The sequence below is a fragment of the Musca vetustissima genome, unplaced genomic scaffold, assembly GCF_032173495.1.
Source record: "Musca vetustissima isolate MV318-11 ecotype Yass unplaced genomic scaffold, APGP_CSIRO_Mvet_v1 utg3678, whole genome shotgun sequence".
NCBI lineage: Eukaryota > Metazoa > Arthropoda > Insecta > Diptera > Muscidae > Musca > Musca vetustissima.
Genome location: NW_026878205.1, coordinates 847,004 through 868,185, shown reverse-complemented (window position 1 = coordinate 868,185; position 21,182 = coordinate 847,004). Strand labels below are relative to the sequence as shown.

At 33.0% G+C, this 21,182-nt stretch overlaps 3 protein-coding genes across 3 annotated transcripts; 1 reads left to right on the top strand and 2 right to left on the bottom strand.

Moving 5' to 3' along the window:
• Positions 1 to 7,594: 7,594 nt before the first annotated feature.
• On the bottom strand, positions 7,595 to 10,183 carry LOC133323002 (protein deltex). The gene is made up of 5 exons (XM_061531954.1): positions 9,771 to 10,183; positions 9,537 to 9,708; positions 8,217 to 9,328; positions 8,003 to 8,145; positions 7,595 to 7,920 (listed from the first exon to the last, which is right to left on the bottom strand). Exons 1-5 carry the CDS (start codon positions 10,167 to 10,169, stop codon positions 7,620 to 7,622), a joined length of 2,127 nt encoding a protein of 708 aa, XP_061387938.1. The 5' UTR covers positions 10,170 to 10,183; the 3' UTR covers positions 7,595 to 7,619.
• A 3,628-nt stretch (positions 10,184 to 13,811) lies between these two features.
• LOC133323033 (large ribosomal subunit protein eL8) lies at positions 13,812 to 15,335 on the top strand. Its single transcript, XM_061531991.1, has 4 exons — positions 13,812 to 13,972; positions 14,099 to 14,222; positions 14,291 to 14,661; positions 14,909 to 15,335. The coding sequence occupies exons 1-4, from the start codon at positions 13,958 to 13,960 to the stop codon at positions 15,212 to 15,214; spliced, it is 816 nt and encodes a 271-aa protein (XP_061387975.1). The 5' UTR covers positions 13,812 to 13,957; the 3' UTR covers positions 15,215 to 15,335.
• A 3,435-nt stretch (positions 15,336 to 18,770) lies between these two features.
• LOC133323012 (alanine--glyoxylate aminotransferase) lies at positions 18,771 to 21,166 on the bottom strand. The gene is made up of 3 exons (XM_061531967.1): positions 21,017 to 21,166; positions 19,005 to 19,867; positions 18,771 to 18,939 (listed from the first exon to the last, which is right to left on the bottom strand). The coding sequence occupies exons 1-3, from the start codon at positions 21,164 to 21,166 to the stop codon at positions 18,771 to 18,773; spliced, it is 1,182 nt and encodes a 393-aa protein (XP_061387951.1).
• Positions 21,167 to 21,182: the final 16 nt, after the last annotated feature.

Below are 21,182 nucleotides of genomic sequence, written 5' to 3'. Positions count from 1 at the left end.
TTAATGGGATTGCAATGTTTCCTACACCTATTTCAATTTTTATAGATCATTTTTAAGTGGATTTTATTTCATTAACATTTCTCTGGATTTCAATTTTGACTTATTGCAAAGAAAATATAAAAAATGCTAGAAACAAACACATGCCTGGATGCTATCAAGAAAGTTTTTTATTTCTGAAAAAAATCGTCAACAATTGGTTGCGGGTGTAAAAAATCAGGGTTTCATAATGGCCAGCACTATCATCAGATCTTTATCCTATAAAAAAATAAAAAAGAGTTTCTCAAACTAACAAAAATAACCTTTTCTGAAAGGTTCAGGATGCGAGGAATAGTACACCCAAGGATCAAATTGAGCACCTTATAGATTCAATGCCTCGTAGGTGCCCTGTCGTAATCAAAAATAATGGTTATGCCGTCGATTACTAGCAAAATTTACATATTTATAAGAAAAAATCAAAAAGTTGCTTTAGTTTTGATCAATCTAAAATTGAGTTAAATTAGATTTCCATATAATATTTTTTATTCCAAAATATATTTGGCATTTATATTTTTTGTTTTTTTTAATGAATAAATTACCTATTTATTTGTAAAAAAAAAACTTTCACAAAAACTTTAGTTTTAAAAAAGTTACAGGTAATTTATTCAGTTTGCAATTTCAGTTGCTTTAGTTTTGGCCACCAGTGTAGCTCACTTAATTTTCGATTCCAAATAAAGGATCTCATTACAAAAATAGTATTCTTTTTTTCAAGATTCCCCACATTAAATAATATTTTGACTTGAGAACTACAGCTTCGAGGTAGTTAAAGACTTTATATACCTTGGTACCGCCATAAATAAAACGAATGACATTAGTTTTGAAATTCGGAGAAGGATTTTGATGGCCAACAGATGCTACGATGGTCTAAGTAAGCAGTTTAGAAACAAGGCCACCTCCCGCCTGACCAAACTCACATTTTACAAGACGCTGATACTACCCGTGCTATTATATGGATCAGAAGCATGGGTACTTGCGCAGATGAGGCAGCTCTTGGGGTGTTTGAGAGAAAAATTCTCCGAAATATCTACGGACCGATCTGCGTCGACGGTGAATATCGGCGTCGAATGAACCACGAGCCTTACAATTTATACGCGGACGTCGACATAGTCAGTCGTATTGAGCTGCAGCGACTACGGTGGCTAGGCCATGTTGTGCGGATGAATGAAAAGGCCCCAGCTCAAAAGGCATATAAAAATGAGCCTACTGATGGTTCCCGTAGAAGGGGAAGGCCACGAATTAGATGGAAAGACCAGGTAGAAAACAACATCTTGGAACGTGGTCTTCCAAATTGGTGGACTTGCGCACAAGACCGGCGCGCTTGGAAATCTTTTTTAAGCTCGGCTTATGGAACAACCGTTCTGTAACAAGTCAGCTAAATAAAAAAAGATCCAGTTTGCAAAAAGGAATTGAATATCCGTTTTGAATAAAAACGTTGTCCATCGTACTAAATATTTTTACCAAAGCTAGATCAAGTCAACCCACACCTTCTGGTACATTCCCGCAAAGAGTAAGTGGTTTGAAAAATTGTAAATCTCGTATGATCCAAATCGCAATTAATCCAAACTTTGCACATCGAAATATTTTTACATAACCTATTTATATGTATTCTGAAAATACTAAAATGTAGACAACTTCTCTATTTACTTCTCTATTAAACTAAATATACCCACAAATCCTTGATCCTTTAAAAATAACAAAACAAAAATCATCAAGCTCAAACACGCATCTTTGTATTCATTCAATCATAGTTTAATGTTTGATTAAATACTGACTTTAATATGTATCCAACTCCACTGCATTACTGCACTTATATCAATGATATCGGTTCAGCGTTCAATATTTACTATTGGTCGGTTTTTAGAATGCAGAATATAATTGAAAAAATTCACTCACTTATTCCTTTAACGCCAGTATGGATTTTAACACACACACACAATAACGTTAAATTCATTTCTAATTAATTACAAAATTATTTACGATTTCCTTAAATCAATCCGAATTTGCAGGAAATAAATTAAATTGTAATATCAAACCTTATTGTCTGCCCACTTCTGCTGCTGCTTCTGTTGGAGGTGGTTCGCTTCAGAAAATGTTCCTTCGTTCGATCGATCGATAAACTGTGTTTATTGTCAATCAGAAATGGCGGTTATTGAAGATTCTATTTAACGTATTTTCAATTTGTTTTTGTTGTTTTTGTTTAATTTTTCCCTATAAAACGGCTGTGAAAATTGAATGAATTGTGGTTTGTGGTGGTAATCGGAGTACCCACAATGATGATGAATTTGTTGCAAAGTCAAAATATTTCTCAGCCAAGATTCCAAAATAAAAGTATATGGACGTTGGGATTATTTTTAATTATTTATTTGAATTTTTGCAATTTTGTTGTTTGCTTATTTGTTTTTTTTTCAAATTTTTTTTTATTTGCACTGAGAACACAACTGGAACACCACTTAAGAGAGGAGACTATTGATTGATTTTTTAAGACACATCCGGCACTATCGAGAAAACGCGATAAACTGTTGTTACAGTTGCACTTGTAAAAGCATTTAGGCTCGGTGCCTGGGACTCTACAGCATGAGAATTCGTTACGAACCCATCAATGTTTTACAATCGGGTTTAGATAATATCAAGCTGACGTTGTTTCAGTTTCGGTTTCAACTAGGATCGTTCAGTAGCAGCAAAAACTATATGTTTTATTATTGTCGATTATATAACCTTCAAAATGTAGCATTGTATGTTGTTGCTGCTGTTTTTATGTGCATAAACAATAAGTTTTGCTTACTTACATACGCACATTTAACATTATTTTCTGTTTTGTATTCTACTTAGTTGTATTTTATTCGGAAAATGGTTTAAACTCGTTTTCCCCGCTTACACTACTGTATATTAGGGTGGGATAAACATAACATGATCGCATGTATATATGGAAACTATAAAAATATCAATGATAATAAACATTTGATGCTAAATTCGTCAAATGCAAATGAGTTTGCATTGACACCCAAATCTGATGACTCGTATACATGAAATCGGAAGTACATATATATATTATTGAGATATAACTAAATCTGAAAAGAATTAAATTTGAACATAATTATGTAAATAAATAATTACATTGGTAATGTATAATAAATGTAAAAATATACGAGCGAGGGTTTGTAATTCGAATCATAAAGGTATTCTGTGCTAAGTAGATCATCAACAGGTCTATCTTGTCACATTTTGAACAGTGTGTTGATGCTTATAAATTCCATGGCACTCATCGCACTGTCAGATGTGGCCAGTCTGCGTGACTATGTAAACAATAGAAAATAGTATTTGCATATTCACCCCACCCCAATATACACTTCGATGAGCATCTTGACGTTTGTGCATAGATATATTTGTTTGTGACAAACAAACAATAAACTTTGCAGTTTTATTGTTTACGCATGATGTATGTTGTCGATGCTGTTCGCTATGATGCCATCAATAGCAGTGGCACGCGGTTACATACGTCGCTTACACACAGGGCCATCTCCCAAATTTTCAAATTTGGTCAAAACCAGGTTAGTTTACTGTCACGAATTTTAATTTCTAGGAATACATTTCCAATAAAGTGTATGTATATTTTTTGCTTAATTCAAAATATAAAAATGGTGAAATCTTGTGCAATCATTTTGTTATTTCCGAATAAATTAAATTTCCAAGGAAAGCCTTGATAAGCCTTTGGCCGTAATGAAGGATACTTACACAAACACATACATATATTGTTGTTATGGAATCTTGAACTGTCAATGGTAAACAATTTCAATATTCGGAAAACATTATTGGTGTCCTTGGGAATATTTCGTTTCCACTTATGATTTTAGGTCAGATTTTAGAAGGCATGACGACATGAGGAAGCAGATGTGAAAATATTGCACAGAACAGTCAGTAATCCAATAAATATATATACAGCCTTATTCTGGACATCAATTCCCCGTGAATTTTTTCCCTCTTCCCTTAAAAGGTATTCTGAATCACTACTCGCAGCGAATTTTTTTCGCATTTTCCCCTTATTCTGAATCAAATTCGAAAGAGAAAAAATTCGCTTTGGGAAAAAAATTTGTTATTCTGGATTACAGGGAGTGAGAGAATGTGATGACATTTTGTGCGAATGGATTAAAAGTGAGCTGAGTACAAAAATATAAGTATTAAATATTATTATGAGAAGTATCTAAACAATACTTATTCTATGATGATTTTGAATATTATATATGGTCGTATGCATATTTTTAACTCAAAAACAACAAATAAAATGCCATTTGAAATCCTATTGATAACTATGCATGATCAACCAAATATTGCCACGAAGTTAATAAAGGCAATAAGTAATATTTAATCCGAGTTTGATACAATTTGGAGGCGAAATAAAGACATTTTGTGTAAGGACCGATCCTTACACAGAAAAAATATTAAAAATTATGGAAAAACTACATAGCAAAATTTGCCTGATGAGCCGCTTAATAGTGGAAAAGTCAAAAAAAATTATGAAATTTTTAGATGCGAGATATCTTCCTAGCGAATATCCAGAATAAGGCTGATCGTCTTTTTCACAATTTGCAACTTCCGAACATGCTGGGCTGTAACACAACAACTGTGCTAGGTCTATAATTTAGTAATCTTGTATCTAAAGAATTACCAATATTTTTAATGATAAGTATTATGAGGATTAAGTTGATCGCATCTAAATTACACATCAATAATTCCCTAATTTTTCAAATCAAACATACAGTGAGTGTAATAAGTATTTTGCCTCAATAAAAATTTGAAAAAATTCCAATATATACGCCTAAAGCCAGCAAACTAAAGATGTAAAATGAATTATGTATGATGGAGTATGTTTGTAGATATATTTAGATCGTATTTCTGCAAGAATCACAGCGTAAGACCTACTGATCTCGAAGATATCGGCCGAAATATATAACAATCCAAAAATGTTTATCACAAAAAAGTATTTTGCTTTTTATTATTATTTTAGAAAAAATTGTAACATAGAACACGTTTGGTCTTTTTATAGTTACCATTGCGGGTAACGACATACTATAAGTGATTTGGCAACGATTCCAATAAACCACGGCATTTTTTCGCGAGTATTTTCTCACATTTACGTTCAATACATTCTCCAGCAATATTTCATTTAATATTTCGTAATTTCTCGTCCAAAATTTAAAAATCAGAGTATTAAATATAGTCGTCGCGGCTTCAAAACATCCCAAATATGTTAAGAATAATAAAAAGGAGGTTTTACAAAATATATCGCGAGGACAGGACCTTAAAAACTATTAAAACCAAAATCCGACAAACAAATTATTTAAAAAAATATCGCGAAACCCCATTTTTCTAACTTCGAAAACTTTATGGTTCATTATTACTGATCTAGGAACCAAAATATACTATGAAAATAGCAATAAGGAGGTCAGATTCAAAAATATGGACGGTTTTCTGGCAATAGAAATACATCTTATTTCGAAAATAAATAGATCGAACCGTTTATTCCCTACTGCATTTTATTCGCAACTGATGGTGTTAATCGGAGATAAAATATAGAATGCGTATTCGCCACCAGCAACCACAGTTTTTCAAAAGACAATATGATTTGACGAATAATGATGTTTTCTCCCAACTTCATGTATTGTTTTTTATTACTATTGCTTTAGAACTGTTCATATCTTTGAATCTGACCTCCTTATTGGTATTTCCATTGCATATATTGGTTCCTAGATCAATATTACTGGACCATACAAATTTCAAAGTCAGAAAAATTGGGTTTCGCGATTTTTTTTCAATAATTTGTTTGTCGGATTTTGGTTTTAATAGTTTTTAAGGTTCTGTCCTCGCGTTATATTTTGCAAACCCTCTTTTTTATTATTCTAAACATATTTGGGATGTTTTGAAGCCGCAATGACTATGTTTAATACTCTTATCTTAAGATTAGGACGAGAAAATACCAAATATTAAATGAAATACTGATGGATAATGTATTGAATGTAAATGTGAGAAAATACCCACGAAAAAATGCCGTGATGTATTGGAATCATAGACAAACCGCTTATAGTATGTGGTTAACTGCAATTGCAACTATAAAAGGACAAAACGTGTTTTATGTAATATTTTTTCTAAAATAATATTAAAAAGCAAAATACTTTTTTGTGATAAACATTTTTGGGTTGTTATAGATTTCGGCCGATATCTTCGAGACCAATCGGTCTATCGCAATGATTCTTGCAGAAATACGATCTAAATATGTCCACAAACATATTCCATCACACATAATTCATTTTACATCTTTAGTTTGCTGGCTTTAGGCGTATATATTGGAATTTTTTCAAATTTTTATTGAGGCAAAATACTTATTACACTCACTGTATGTATGTACATAATTTATTTCAGTTCAATATACTTACCCCAATTTGTTTCCAAATTGTCCAATTTTTTTTCATTTCTTTCATCAAATGATGAAATTATTTTGTGAACCGAATCTTCGCGACTCTACTGCATTTCTCAAAATGATTTAATTAATCAGAATAGCTCTCATTTGCAATTAAAAACTATGGAATATATTTATTTGTCAAATAAAATATGAATTTCTTTAAACAAAATATTTAAAGACATTTGAAACAAAATGGCATTTATACAGTTCGTTCCACTTTGAACCAAGTGGATAAATACACAATCTCTTTCTCTCTACGCTAAATCTAAAAACTAATAATAAAATTGTGTAAACAAAAAAATATTACAACTACTTATTTTTTAAATGTATATATGTATTAAAAAGAGTATAAAATACATAATAATAATACTCAATGAGTAGTAGTAATGCGTGTCCTTACAGATATACATACACTTGGGAAAAATAATGTGTATGTTAGTAGTATTTGTATATATGTATTTTTAACTTTCTTAGCACTACAAAAATCTATAGTTAAATAATAAAACATTAAAAATATTCGTAAATAATTGTTATATAAATGACATAGTCTTTTTAAAATATGGAAGAACATTATTAATCACAATAAAAGACAAAGTGTGTGTGTGTAAATACTATAAAAAATAGTTCAGATTATTTATGAAATAAAGTAATTTGATTGCCTATGTAGCAGACATTAAATATGATTTAAAGCATGTTTTTGTTGTAGATAATTATTTAAATATATTAAACACTTTAGTCTCCTATCGTTGTATACAACACACATGTATATACAGTATATGGTGATGGATATAACACATGTTGGAAAAAATCAAAATCAACATTTGCATTTTGTGATTTGCTAGAAATCTCAGTAATATTAGAAAAATTCTGCTCACAATGTAAACAAATCAATTAAAAAAAGTTATTTTTTTCAACATATGATATATATCCATTAAATTCTACATTTTGACAAGTGTTGTGTTGATATGGAAAGATTATGTTATCAAAGTAATCAGTTTGATTTAAAGTTTGAGTCTCTCAAACTGTTGGAAGCTTGCGCAGTTTGTTTATTATTAATTGCACTTAAATGGGTGTTTCGTAATTCTAAATGAACGTGTGTTAAGCGCAAGAATTGTGTCGATGAATGGCTTTAGTCTGTTACTCCTAAATGTACTAATTGTTGCATACAACGTTGTAAATATGTGGGATCTGGGAACATATTAAATTGAGTTTTGTGATCAACGCTATTCCAGATGACAACATCTTCGCGCCCTGTTGTCACAGAGCGACCAATTGAAAAGAGAAGGCGACGATCGAACGCAATCTTGAGAAATCTCAAAACCTTACGGCCCAGTGGGCAGTCTGGCAAATAGCAGACCCGAGGAAATCCAACAGCAAAGAAAGCTCTACCGGGATGTGGATGTTCAGAGCTTTGTATACCCGAAGCAATGCTGTAAATTACAAACATACAAATACGTTGGTTTATTGAAGAAGAAGAGAAAAAAGAAACTACAATCAATATCGACTACTTACTCATACACAATTTGTATTGTATTTTGACCCTCATGTCCGGGAAGACTTTTGCTCAGTATACTCCAAGACATTGTGCCATTAGGTTGATTGCCAATTTTTTCGCCATATACAATACCGCACACAGGACATTCAATAAAGAGATTCTAGAACACATAAAGACAAGTAAGTTTGCTGACCTAGGGCGTGCTATTTAAGAACATTTCGTTCTACATACCTTATTCATTTCATTTTGCTGGGCGATTATCATGCCGTTGAGACATTGTAAGTGCATCAAATGTTGACACCGACTAAGAGCAATGGCGGGATTTTGCGCGTTATGCACCAACTCCTCCATGCACATGGGACAGGGTTGTGCATTTGGCCACTGTGGCGGATCAACTACTTTGACAAAACGTGAGATCATATCACTCGCAGGGTCTACGCCAACAATCGAACCAGCAATGGGTTGTTGTTGCGTTCCAGACGAATGAGAAATAATCGACGACGTACCAGACGCCGCCACAGAACCACACACCGATCCGGCTGACGGTATGGGGGGAGGCGCAGGCGCCCTTTCGTTTATCAATGACCCAGTCGCAGATTGCATAGACGCCGATTGCGATAGTGACGGCACAAACACCTCATCACTGCCCAACGAACAATCCAAAAGATCATTGACAGATATGGCAAAATTGCGACTTCGCAGACTTTCCTTGCTTTCATGACTCAAATAGGTGGAAACCGTGTCCACACTTGGTCTGCGGTGCGATTTCATGCTATTTGTGTCGGTGTCAGAGGCTCGTGTCCGTGATCGCGAACGATGCATGCTCATACGATTACTATGTTTAGACTGGAGAGAACCTTCAGAGCAACGACTGTGGTGACTACTCATTGACGATGTCAACACGTTATTGGAGTGTGCAAAGGGCTGTAAGTGATTGCCCGTTGCTTGGTTACTACTAACCGATGAAGATGACGACCCTAATATACCGTGATTATGTGAAGATGTTGATTGCTGTTTGGAGCTACTGCTTCCAAAAATATTGAGATTATTTAAAATTTGCCTGAGATTCGCAGTGGAAAGTTCACCATTACGTTTTCCGGTTTTACGTGAAGCATGCGATAGAGATTGTTGTGGTTGTGTTGCTGGTGGCAGTGGATGAGACGATGATGGAAGTCCATGTTGTTGTCGACTTCCACTTGATGAAGGCATAGAGAAAACACCATTTGTAGCCAGCCGATGCATGTGCTGTGTCTGGTGTTTGTTCTCAACACAGTGTGTTTTGGCTGACAATTTCGGTAAAGTGTTATTTCGTTTTGGTCCATAGTCCATATAATTTGAGGGAGCTGCAATGAGTGGAATAATATCAGTAACATTTTTTTACATCGGTATGTACACATATAAAATTATTCAACGATTTATACGTGAACCAAACTAAAATATTGTACAAAATATGTAATAGCACAAAGCAGTTTGTAATGGGTCTTAAAGAACAAAGTGGTAAGAATATGCGCACAATTCAATTTACTTATAATCTTTATGTAATCTACTTACGATTTAGTTGCTGAGCTTGTTGTGCTGTAAGCTTCACTAATGGATATGGCGCTTGCTGTGTACGACGTATACTTCTAATTGGGCCACTTGGTTGTCGCGTTTGTGTCAAGTTGCAAAAGTTAATTGTGTATGGAAGACTTGATGTTCCGCAGAGGTCAAGTGTTTGTTCACCCTGTACAAAAAATCACACATTAGTATGAAAACTCAAATTTCCCATTACCTATTACAACATACCTTTGACCAAGCGTCCTCAATAATACACTGCACCTCCATATTATACGGATGCCAATCACCCGAAACAGAACCAGCCCATTCCCATTTTGTGCCCTTGCCAGCAGGTGAGCTTGGTGTATAAAACATTCGCCTAACTCCCACCGTGGATCGGCCAGTGCCCTCCTCGGTTTCCAGTGTCATTGTTCTTACGTTAACATAATACTTGTCCAATTCCGGATCGGCATCACTGAGTAAAACCCGTGTCAGTTTCTTCGCATGCGCACGTTCCAAATGCTGTGACACGGCCGGTGTGTATGGCAACCACTTCCCTCCTCGAGATTCATACTCCCACACAACAACAGCATGGGTATTGGCTGTTGCGCCGTTGCCACCGCCTGTGCCACTGTTAATATGAGCCATCGTAGTCCCAATTGATTGTGTATTTCAAACACATTCGCCGATCCTGCGTTCCACGTCAAACCATTATGATCTGATTTGTACTTCTGCCTTATTTAAAATAGACAAATATGATTATCAGTAATTTTCATATCCCACACACAAATTGCATACACTCACTCACCCTCTTCTGCTTTGGTATCTTCACACACTACACACTCTATCGTTGATTTTCCTGCGTCTTCTTTGTTGTCTTATATATCGGGCAGTCTACAACACTAATCGTCAGAAGCTCCACCAACAACAACAACGATACCACGAATGTCGATCAAAGAAGTCAGAAGTAAACAAAATACAAAAGAAATGAAAAAAATGGAGATGACAATTAGACTTGGCCGAATTCCATTCTGAAGAATTGCATCTTATGATTTGAATGCGTCTTTCACTGTATCGCCGTTCGGATGCATTTTCACTATTCACTGAACTATGAACTCTCTATATTTATTCCAGCTAATTTATTTAATTGAAAAATTACAATTCTATCTACGCACACAACCACCGATCACGAATCGTCTCCAAAATAGGGATCTGTATGTCGAATTTCGTCTTACATTTGATCGATAATTAGTTGGAAAATTCGATAATTACGGTGAATGATAATCGATTTGTTATGTAGCGTAGAGATTCAAACGTGATTACAGTAGTTAGTTATTTGATGTATAGATATCCCAAATGTTGGCCTTCACTACTTTACGTCTCCAGTACAAAAATGGAAGATCCGTCGTGGTGAATTTTTTACTGCATTAACTACGACCAATTTGTAATATACCCTTAAGAAAAAAAATAAGAATGTGGAAGGAAGTTGAAAACAAACGGTTCAATTGATATCCTATATATCCAAATATTGAATAATGAAAATTGTTGGACTTCTACGCATACATTTTATCCATTGAAATAATCATATCCAATAATTGAAACAAAGTGCCCTTTATGGTGCGTTTGGAGTACAACGTTTATCGTGATAATGTGCATTATCTCAATTTAAATTCTTAATCGTGTGAAGTTACCTCGATTTACCACACAAAATTAACAGCCTGTTTTTGTAATTTGTTCCGGCAGTCACACGTATCGTTCGTATTAAAACGTATACGTCGAAAATTTGGTTTTTGTAATAATTGTAAAAGCTTTCGTCTAGAAACGATTGAGCTTTTTCATTCGTTTTTAACCATTAGTGCCAAAGTGTTTCTTTTGGTATCTTGTTGCAAATTTTCCAATAGAATTATTGCAAAATGAGGGTAACTCTGTTTATTGTTTACAAACAGTTTTTTTTACATAAAAAGTGTCAAAATAGAAAATTCAAAATGTTTGGTACGATTGCAATTAATTTTAATTATAAAGAAAAGCAAAATATTCCCCAAAGGAGAATACCTATGGCATTTAATGATACAGCAACATTATTCCACTTGTTATCCACTTCAAATTTATTGGATCCGAAAACAGGACGGCCAGTTGCTAATTGTGGGTAAAGTTCCATGAGATCAACCAATTTTTGGAATTGGGCAATCGTTGTCCTTTTGTTGCTAGGGGTTCAAACAATTCAATATAATTTTTTACATTTCATAGGGATATATAATTTTTTACAAACCATTTCTTCTTATATATTTCATCAGAATTTTCCATATTTGTTACGTTCTTTTCACTAACAACACACAAATTGTAATGAACAAATAGTTTTCTTTATTATTATTTTTTAAATGAATGGTATTTTCTCTTCGTTTGTTTTTGACATTTTTGTTCGTAAATAACGCACCGTTTTGTATAACAAAAACCAAAAAAATACGAATACCAAAAGCTCTTTCCTATTTCTCACTCACTACAACCGGTAATTTGTTTGCGAAAACCAAAATGAGTAATCGTTCGTTTTATCGACGAACGAATGGACATTTTACATTTACAAAAACAGGCTGTAAATCCACTCAATATCTCGAAATCCTATGCTAAATCAAGATAATTTCAAATACAACCCTGCATTTGCACCAAAAAAATAATGACTGCTCCTAAAAGTAATTACAAAATACGTTGCAATTGAAAATAGAGGCATACAAGAAATATGACAGCTGATGACATTTTAAGATTTTTAAAGTTATAATAAAAATTATTATAATTAAAAAAAAAACAAAAGGGGTTATGCATTTTTGAAAAGTAGAGAAATCTGATGATAGTACTGATGTTAGTACTTTATGGCACAACAACTGGATTGTATGGTATAGTATTTTGTTTTTAAAATAATTGGCGCTCATTTATTTATTTTATTTCATACAGAATAATGCAAAATAATTACATTACAATAAATTCTAATATATGATCTGTTCCCGTACTGCAAGAATCTACTAGATTTTTTCTTTGACATCATAAAAGAAATTTCGTTATCGTAGTAAAAAGTAGTATATTCTTGCCGTACAATCAGTACCAATAATTAAAAACTTAACAATATTGATAACAGAGTTAACTGGTTCCCCAAATATAATAATAATAATTTACAAAAGTATTATTTACAATTTGTTCAGCCTCTTGTAAAAAGTAGATCACTCTTGGTTCATAGCAAACGCAATGTACTCATTTTTAAAGATTGTTGAAAGGTACGAAAATATACTCAAAGATGAAGGAAGTCGGTAAATGAATGAAAGTTTATGATTTCTTTCCAAAATCCAGTAGGGAATACCATGGCTACACCCAAAAATTGTAATGAATAATTTGTAACTTGATCCCTTCGCTTTAAACATATAAGAAAGCGCAGAACCAAATTGTAAAGTTTTGCAATTTTCTTCATGTTCTCTTGACTGCCACCAGAAACTACCTCAAGGCAGTTGCTAATACGAGACATAAGCAATGCAAAAGCAAGTCGCTTACGAATAAAATTTGGTAAATAAATATTACAGCAATACATCTTACGTAGATATGGTATTATAGTACGTTTACATTTAACCGGATTTCGTTAATTGTCAATTGTCAATTCCTTTGTATATAGGTCAAATAAATCCTCATAAAGTTGGTTAACCCTGTAAGTTCTAGTGTATATGCCGTTTAACTGTAGAATATAGTGGTAGGATATGACTACTTAAAGAAATCATTTAATCATTGTATGATAAACGACGAATATTATGCAGGTTTGAGTAAATGAATCCTATATCCTGATATTTGTATTGTACGTAAATGTGCTTCAAATGGATTTACGAAATCCACTCGATCTCAAATTTCAATTAATCTTCACACTGGATTTGTGAACATGATTAAGGTGACGTATATAGAAATCGAGTAGATTTACAAGTTTATATATATATATATTTAGGATGCTATGGTCATTTTAAATACAAAAATTGCAATAAGAAAACTTGACCATTTTGGCAGAATGCGGGAAAGCTAATGTTATATATATGTATATATATAGACAAAAACAATTTGAATTATCAAAACGAGTAGTCAGAAGTCAATTTAATTCAATTCAATTCAATCATTTTTTTTTTTTTTGTAGAAAACTTATCTGCTTTACGCTACGTAAGTTCGCTCGTGCTTTATGTTCTATCTTGTGGCTGTGTTCATTATTGTTACAGTGTTGTATTTATGACATATTCAAACGATAATTTGTTGTCAGATGGCGCACATGTGGAATATTTTGACATTTCGCTGACATGTACAGCGTTTCCGTTGTCTCAACTCCTTTCCTTTTTGACAGGCAGAGAATAAGGCTGGTCGATTTAGGCCCGCGCCAATATCTGCTTTTTTCATAAACATCTTTGAATAAAAATATCACCATGGTTGTTAAGAAGGTATGTTTACCCGGTGCACTCCAGTTTTTAATAAATTTTGTGAAGAAATTGTTATGGTGCACAGTGAATTAAGTGCGGAATGTTGGTTTACTTATCCCAGTGTTTGTTTACTGTTGTGTTTTATAGCCCAGACCAAAGAAGAAGCCAGTGACCAAGAAGGTTGCCCCAGCTCCTTTGGCTGTTAAGAAACCTGTTGTCAAGAAAGTCGTTAATCAACTTTTTGAGAAGCGTCCCAAGAACTTTGGCATCGGTAAGTTTTGACGGAGAACAAAAGTGAATTATTAAACAATATGTAAATGTAATTGTTTTTTGTTGCAGGTCAAAATGTCCAACCCAAGAGAGATTTGTCTCGCTTCGTCAGATGGCCCAAGTACATCCGTATCCAACGCCAAAAGGCTGTTTTGCAAAAGCGTTTGAAGGTCCCACCACCAATCCACCAATTCAGCCAAACTCTTGACAAGACCACCGCCGTCAAGATGTTCAAGTTGTTGGAGAAATACCGCCCCGAATCAGCCATTGCTAAGAAGCAACGCTTGAAGAAGATCGCCGAAGCCAAGGCTAAGGGCAAGGATGTCCAACCCAAGAAGAAGCCTACCTTTGTGCGTGCCGGTACCAACACTGTCACCAAGTTGGTTGAACAAAAGAAGGCCCAATTGGTCGTCATCGCTCACGATGTTGATCCTCTTGAGGTAAGACCGGCTTCAAGCCACAATATAAACAATAGACTTTGCGTCATAAACATTAGTGATTCGTTGTTTACATATGATGTTAAACTTGAATTTCTTCAACTGAAGTGTTTGAATCTTACGAGATTCTTTCGAATTGTGGAAAATTGACATGCTGATTTAGCAACGAAGAATAAAATGTTTTTTTTTATGTATGCCCGCATTTTTTGGTAACAGTTTAATACAAGTATCTCCTTCTTTTCTATTACAGTTGGTATTGTTCTTGCCTGCTTTGTGCCGCAAAATGGGTGTCCCATACTGCATTGTTAAGGGCAAGGCTCGTCTCGGTATGTTGGTCCGTCGCAAGACCTGCACTGCCTTGGCCTTGACCAACGTTGAAGCCAACGACAAGGCTAACTTCGGCAAGATTGTCGAAGCCATCAAGACCAACTACAATGATCGTCATGATGAAATCCGCAGACACTGGGGTGGTGGTATCTTGGGCTCCAAGAGTTTGGCTCGCATTGCCAAGTTGGAACGCGCCAAGGCCCGTGAGCTCGCTCAGAAACAAGGTTAAAACATCTGTGTGATTTTTAGTTTTTATTTGATTTGATTAATAAAATCAAACAGTACATGAGAAAGAACTGTTTTAAAGTTTGATTTATGAAAAGAAAATAAAACTAAATTTAGTTTTAAAACAAATATCTCTATAAATGTGTTTTGTTATTTATCATGGGAGGAAGGAGATGGCAATTGTATAAAAATAGTTTAATCTCTTTTAGGGCATACATGCAATGACCAAGCTATAAAAATAAAAAGTATATACAGAGTTAAAGGAAGCATAAATATTTCACTTGTAATTTAAAAATTTTATTTCATTTGGAATTTGAGAACCTTTTTTTTAATTTTAAAATTTGAATTGCAAATGAATTTAATGCCATGTTCTTATGGGCATTCGAACAACGTAGTTCGCTCTCAGAATTACGTACATGAATTAACCCGTTCATACAGCACTATTCTTAATTTATATCAACAGAGTTTATTTTTTCAAACTGTTTCTTGTTTTACACCAAAATTGTAACGTATTTGCGTGAATCTCATATAGATCTAAATAGAAAAACTAATTATATTTCTCCTGACTATAGTATGAACCCAGATATATTTACTTTTAATTCATGTTTTCCATTTTTTTATATTTTCTAAATTCTAATGTAACATATACATACAAATTTGGAGAATTTTATATTCATAAGAATTAAACTTGTCAGGAAATTTAATTTATTTCGCTTTTTGTGCAACAAAGCCAAAAAGGCCATTGTAGGAATATTGTTTCACCTTCACTACCGACGTTTTATTTATTGACAATTTGTTTTAAACATTTGGATTACGGACGATTCTAAATTTTTTTTAACAGAGTAAGAGACAATCTATCACAAAATTTGGCTTAGTCGGAAATTTAACACAATACCGACAAAACTCGTCTTTGAATGCTGGAGCAAACCAAAACCCTTCTTCTTCTAAGTGCTACTCGAGAAACATTCTGAATGAAAATCTTTAGCTTCACAATTATTATACGTCTCCACTTTGGGGAGAATACAATTGAAGGAGCATTGTTTGTTTAGACGTGTGATTGATTACTCCCTGGAAAATATCTCAAGCAAAAATCTATGTCGTTTTTAAATTTTAAAACAACATAAAAATGTGAATTAGTTGGTTTGCTTAAAAATAAAAAGCGAACACACACACACACATTTCTTTATATTTATACAGTTCATTTAAAACATGTTTAGATTGTTTCAAATTCATATTTTTCTTACATTTCTTATTAATAAAAACATTGGGAGGAGATAATTTGTTGGTGGAAGTGTGTATCTTCATAGATATATTTCTAATATGGCAGAACATTTACATATCTAACTTATTTGTTTCAAACACATCTAACTCATTAAGGTTTCAATCATGTTACAATTATAGCAGCTTATAAATTAAATTTTGTATATTGTGGCTTGTTATGCCCAAGTCTTATACACAATGTTTGACTGTAATATAATATATTACAGTATAGATGAAAATCGTTTGATTTTGTTGCCCTTGATGTGATGCAAAATGTTGTAAATCATGCCAGTTCAACGTTGGCAGATTGGGTGATGGAAAATAAATTGTATATTAATGTAAATAAGACGAAATCCATGTCCTTTGTTGCTTCTGGTATTGAGGTTAGATATAATAACGCACAAATTGAATTTGTTGACAGTATGAGGTGCTTTGGATGTCTTTTATTTTGGTTTTTCTTTTGAACATCATATTTGCTCATATAGAGTTAACTTTATGTTAAGGAAATTTTATAACACAGAGCTATGTCTTTCAATTGATATAAAAAAATATGTCGTTAAAGCCTTGATTATGCCGTTAATCTGGCACTGCTTAGAAAGATTCATTTTTAGTCATTTTAGTAATATTGCAATATTTGGATTCTTTTTGTTATGGCAACATCAAAAATGTATAAAGCGAAAGAAAAAGTAAAAAGAATATGAATATTTGGATATGTGTGTGAGGTATACTTTGTATTGTTACAAAGCCAACAACAGTTTACGTTTACCCAGATAGATGAAAAACTACCAATCAGCTGTGCCGTTCTCTGGGTAGACATCAACAAAACAAATAAAAGTTAACGGTTGTTGTTTTTGACACGGGCAAATTGAAGAAAATTGGTGAACGGAAAAGTTGTTATATTCAATTTAAGTTTCAATTTATACAAAGTTATTACAATTTTAAAAAGATTCGATTTGAAAGCATTTTTAAAATTGTATCTATGATAAGTCCCACGTATATTAGTAATGAAAAGAATAATTCATTTTTCGATATCCTTAAAGAATTTCCACATTTTGTGAACGAAGATGAAAACAAAAATTGGATTCAGAACTTCGCGAACTAAGGTTGTTTGATTTTGATTTGTGAAAATGATGAAACCGATCTATTTCGTTTTTGGAATGCAATATTTGATTTGAAACGTGGTGATGGTTCATATGTTTTTCCTATAATAACTAAATTTGTACAGAAGGTAATGGTATTACCCCATTCCTCAGGAAATGTTGAGCGTGTTTTCAGCCAAGTAAATCTTAATAAAACGAAAAGTCGAAATTCCCCCAATAAGGATTCAATGGAGAAATTTATACCAAAGATTATTTAAAAGTTAACAAAACAAATTGTTATGATACGTTAATTAAAACCGACATGTTGAAATGACTTTATTAAAGTCGAAATGACTATTCAAATATTTATTTATAAAATAAATGAATTTCTTGATTAGCTTAAAAAACGTGTTTAATAAATTGAATACCTCTTTTATGTTCCTTTTAATAAAAAAATATATGTAAATATATCTAAATGTGCGTATTTAAATTTTTGACGATTTTTGATAAAAAAATCGTCATTTTGACGATTTTCAAAAAAAAAAATCTGGCAGCCCTGGTTAGGTACGATTTATTCACGTCAAAATTTATTTATAATTTATAAATCATTTCATTATATATACATATATATATATTGTTTTTGCAAGATAGTCAGGAATCCCAGTTTGTTGTTTTTATAAAAAACAACTATTTATTAGTGGGAATGAATGGCATTGTCCGCCGAAGGGTAAGGGAATAACATCATTCTTTTAAATGATGGGCATTTTAAAACACATTTAGTTAACGTGTCTAGTGTTATTTAGTTTTTAACCTCGCTCAGTTATTGCAAAATAATTGTCAACAATTTATTGCAAAATTTTTAATTGTCAACAATTTTATTATTTTATTTTTTATTCATTCGATTAATCTATATATATTATTGTCATTAACATCTAAAATAACATTCTAACAAATAATAATTAATATTGGAAACGACAAACAAATTCATTTTTAAAATATCCTTGCTAGACATTTATTACTTCAATTTACCTTTATTTTTGTTCGGTTTCTATTTAGTTGTGTAATAATAAAAATATTTATCATTTGATAAATGGATTAGTAAATTGTTTTATTAGTAATAGGTATATCAATTTATATACAATAATAAGTATTTTATATAATTGTGGTTGACGGATTATTAATTATATTATAAGAATATACGAATATATTAAATTTCGTAGTTTATATTTTTGATTTTTCATTGACATCTCGCTTACAACTTTGTATAGCTTCGTGCAACACATTCAATACTAAATCAACTCTTTCAAACGTGGCATTTTCACCCATTAAGCCGATGCGGAACACCTGCTCTACAGTCGGTCCTAATCCACCGCTTATCTCCAAATTGTATCTACAATGAATAAAAGATGATTCAAATAATATACTATAAAGATACATACTATTCAGTTTACATACTTTCGCATTGTATATTCAGCTACTTTACGCCAATCAACTCCAGCAGGAACTTTAATGGTGTTCACAGTAGGCAATCTATCATTGGCATTCGGCACAAACATTTCCAGACCGAGTTCACTTATTCCATGTTGCAGACGATACGAACATTGCTCATGTCGCATTATGACCGACGTTAGTCCTTGGGCACAAAGTTGGGCTAAACTTTCTCGCAGGCCATACAACAATGTAGAAGAAATGGTATGATGATAAATTCTGGAGCCTCCAAAACAATTCCAGTACTGGCCAATGAGAGTGGCATCGAAATAGTATACCTTGACTTTTGTCTTACGTTCGACAATGTGTTGCATAGCACGTTTGCTAAACGATATTGGTGTAATACCGGGTGGAGCTCCCAAAACTTTTTGTGACCCAGTATAGGCCACATCGACCGACCAATTGTCCATGTAGAATTCGGTACCACCCAAGGACGCCACAGTATCGACAACAAAAAGACAATTATATTTGCGGCAAATCTCTCCTATTTCTTTCAGTTGGCGTTGTAAAATGCCCGTAGAGGAATCACCCTGGGCCAAAAAGAAAATATTCGGTTTATGGCCTTCAAATGCAAATTCAATTTCATCCAACTTCAATGAACGACCAAAACGTGATTCTACGAAACGGACATCGCCGCCATAACGTTTGGCCATTTCTGCAGCTCGGTGACCCCACAATCCAGTGGTTCCAAGCAAAACAACATCGCCATCTTCTATTAGATTACATAAAGCTGCTTCCATGCCGGCATGACCTGAACCACTTATGCACATTGTAGCATCATTCTTTGTCTGAAAAACGTACTTGATGCCCTCCTTTATTTCATCCATTATCTGCAACAGACCCATAAATAAAAGAATAATTGAACAGATTATTAATGGGGCTAATGTGTTTATTCTTATCGTTTGTCTGGCGCTACCAATTCATATGTATGTATATATTTAATCCTACCTATAAAAATTGGAGCTATTTTCATAAATATAAAAACACATTTTATCACGGACGGACAATGCATATTTCCTCCACAATTTGGGGATACGAATAATGTGTATAGTTTAACTACCCGGACTAAAGTTAATATGTACTAGAATAGTTGTAATAATTCATTAATATGTAAACACCATATAAATAAAATGTAGGTACAGGACATGGCACAGTACTACAAGGTAGGACAGTTGAATAACAAAAAAACAACTATGTAGGGAATACCCTGAAATATTTGTTTCATCCATAACAAAGTAATTACTTCCAGACGGACGCGTTAAAAACCTAATTTTCATTTCAATTAAATTTGAAAATTGTTCAATATATTTAACATATTGTTCAAAACAATACACGCACATACACAAAATATGCATTTTGATTTGATGGAACAAACCACCTTGAGAAAGAGTTGTAATCAGTTGGTAGCTGTGCCCCACCTTGTAATAATAATACCATGGGTATATGATATGTTTTATGAATCAAGTTCTGAATTTCGAATGATAAAATCATACAACAATATTCCACTAAGTAGTTCAGCTATAAAACACATATTTTTTTGTAGAAATGCATTTCTTGTCATTCCCATAACACTTTTAATGTTGAAAATCGGGGACAAATGAAAATAATAAATTAAATTAACATTGGCTGGTTAACTCTGTATTAGAATTATGATTTGTTGTGTACGCTACATGAAATATTTATATTAAGACATTTTAGAACTCAACCGCTAATTTGTTTTTATTTTGCGATTTATTTACTCTTAAGTGTCCCTGCCTTATTATAAGAGATAAGACATTTGTTATCAAGCATCTCGTTAAGATCTCATACAAACACATAATCCCTAATTATTGTGAGAAAAAAATTAAGAGATTTGTTGACATACGTTATAACATTTTAGTTATGAAATACAATTTTCACTTATTATTATAATTTCATATACACACATACATAATATTAAATTAATATCAATCAAACTGTAATTATTTTAATAATATTACCTCTAAACATTCTGGATGTAAATGTCCCAATACTGGATTCATAAGGCTTGTTAAAACACGCTGTGAACAATTTGAGGGTCCTGGACCCATTAACGTTTTATTGGGAACGTATAAAGAACGTTTTAAACACGCCGGTGGTGGTACTTCCATTTTGTGTGACTAACAC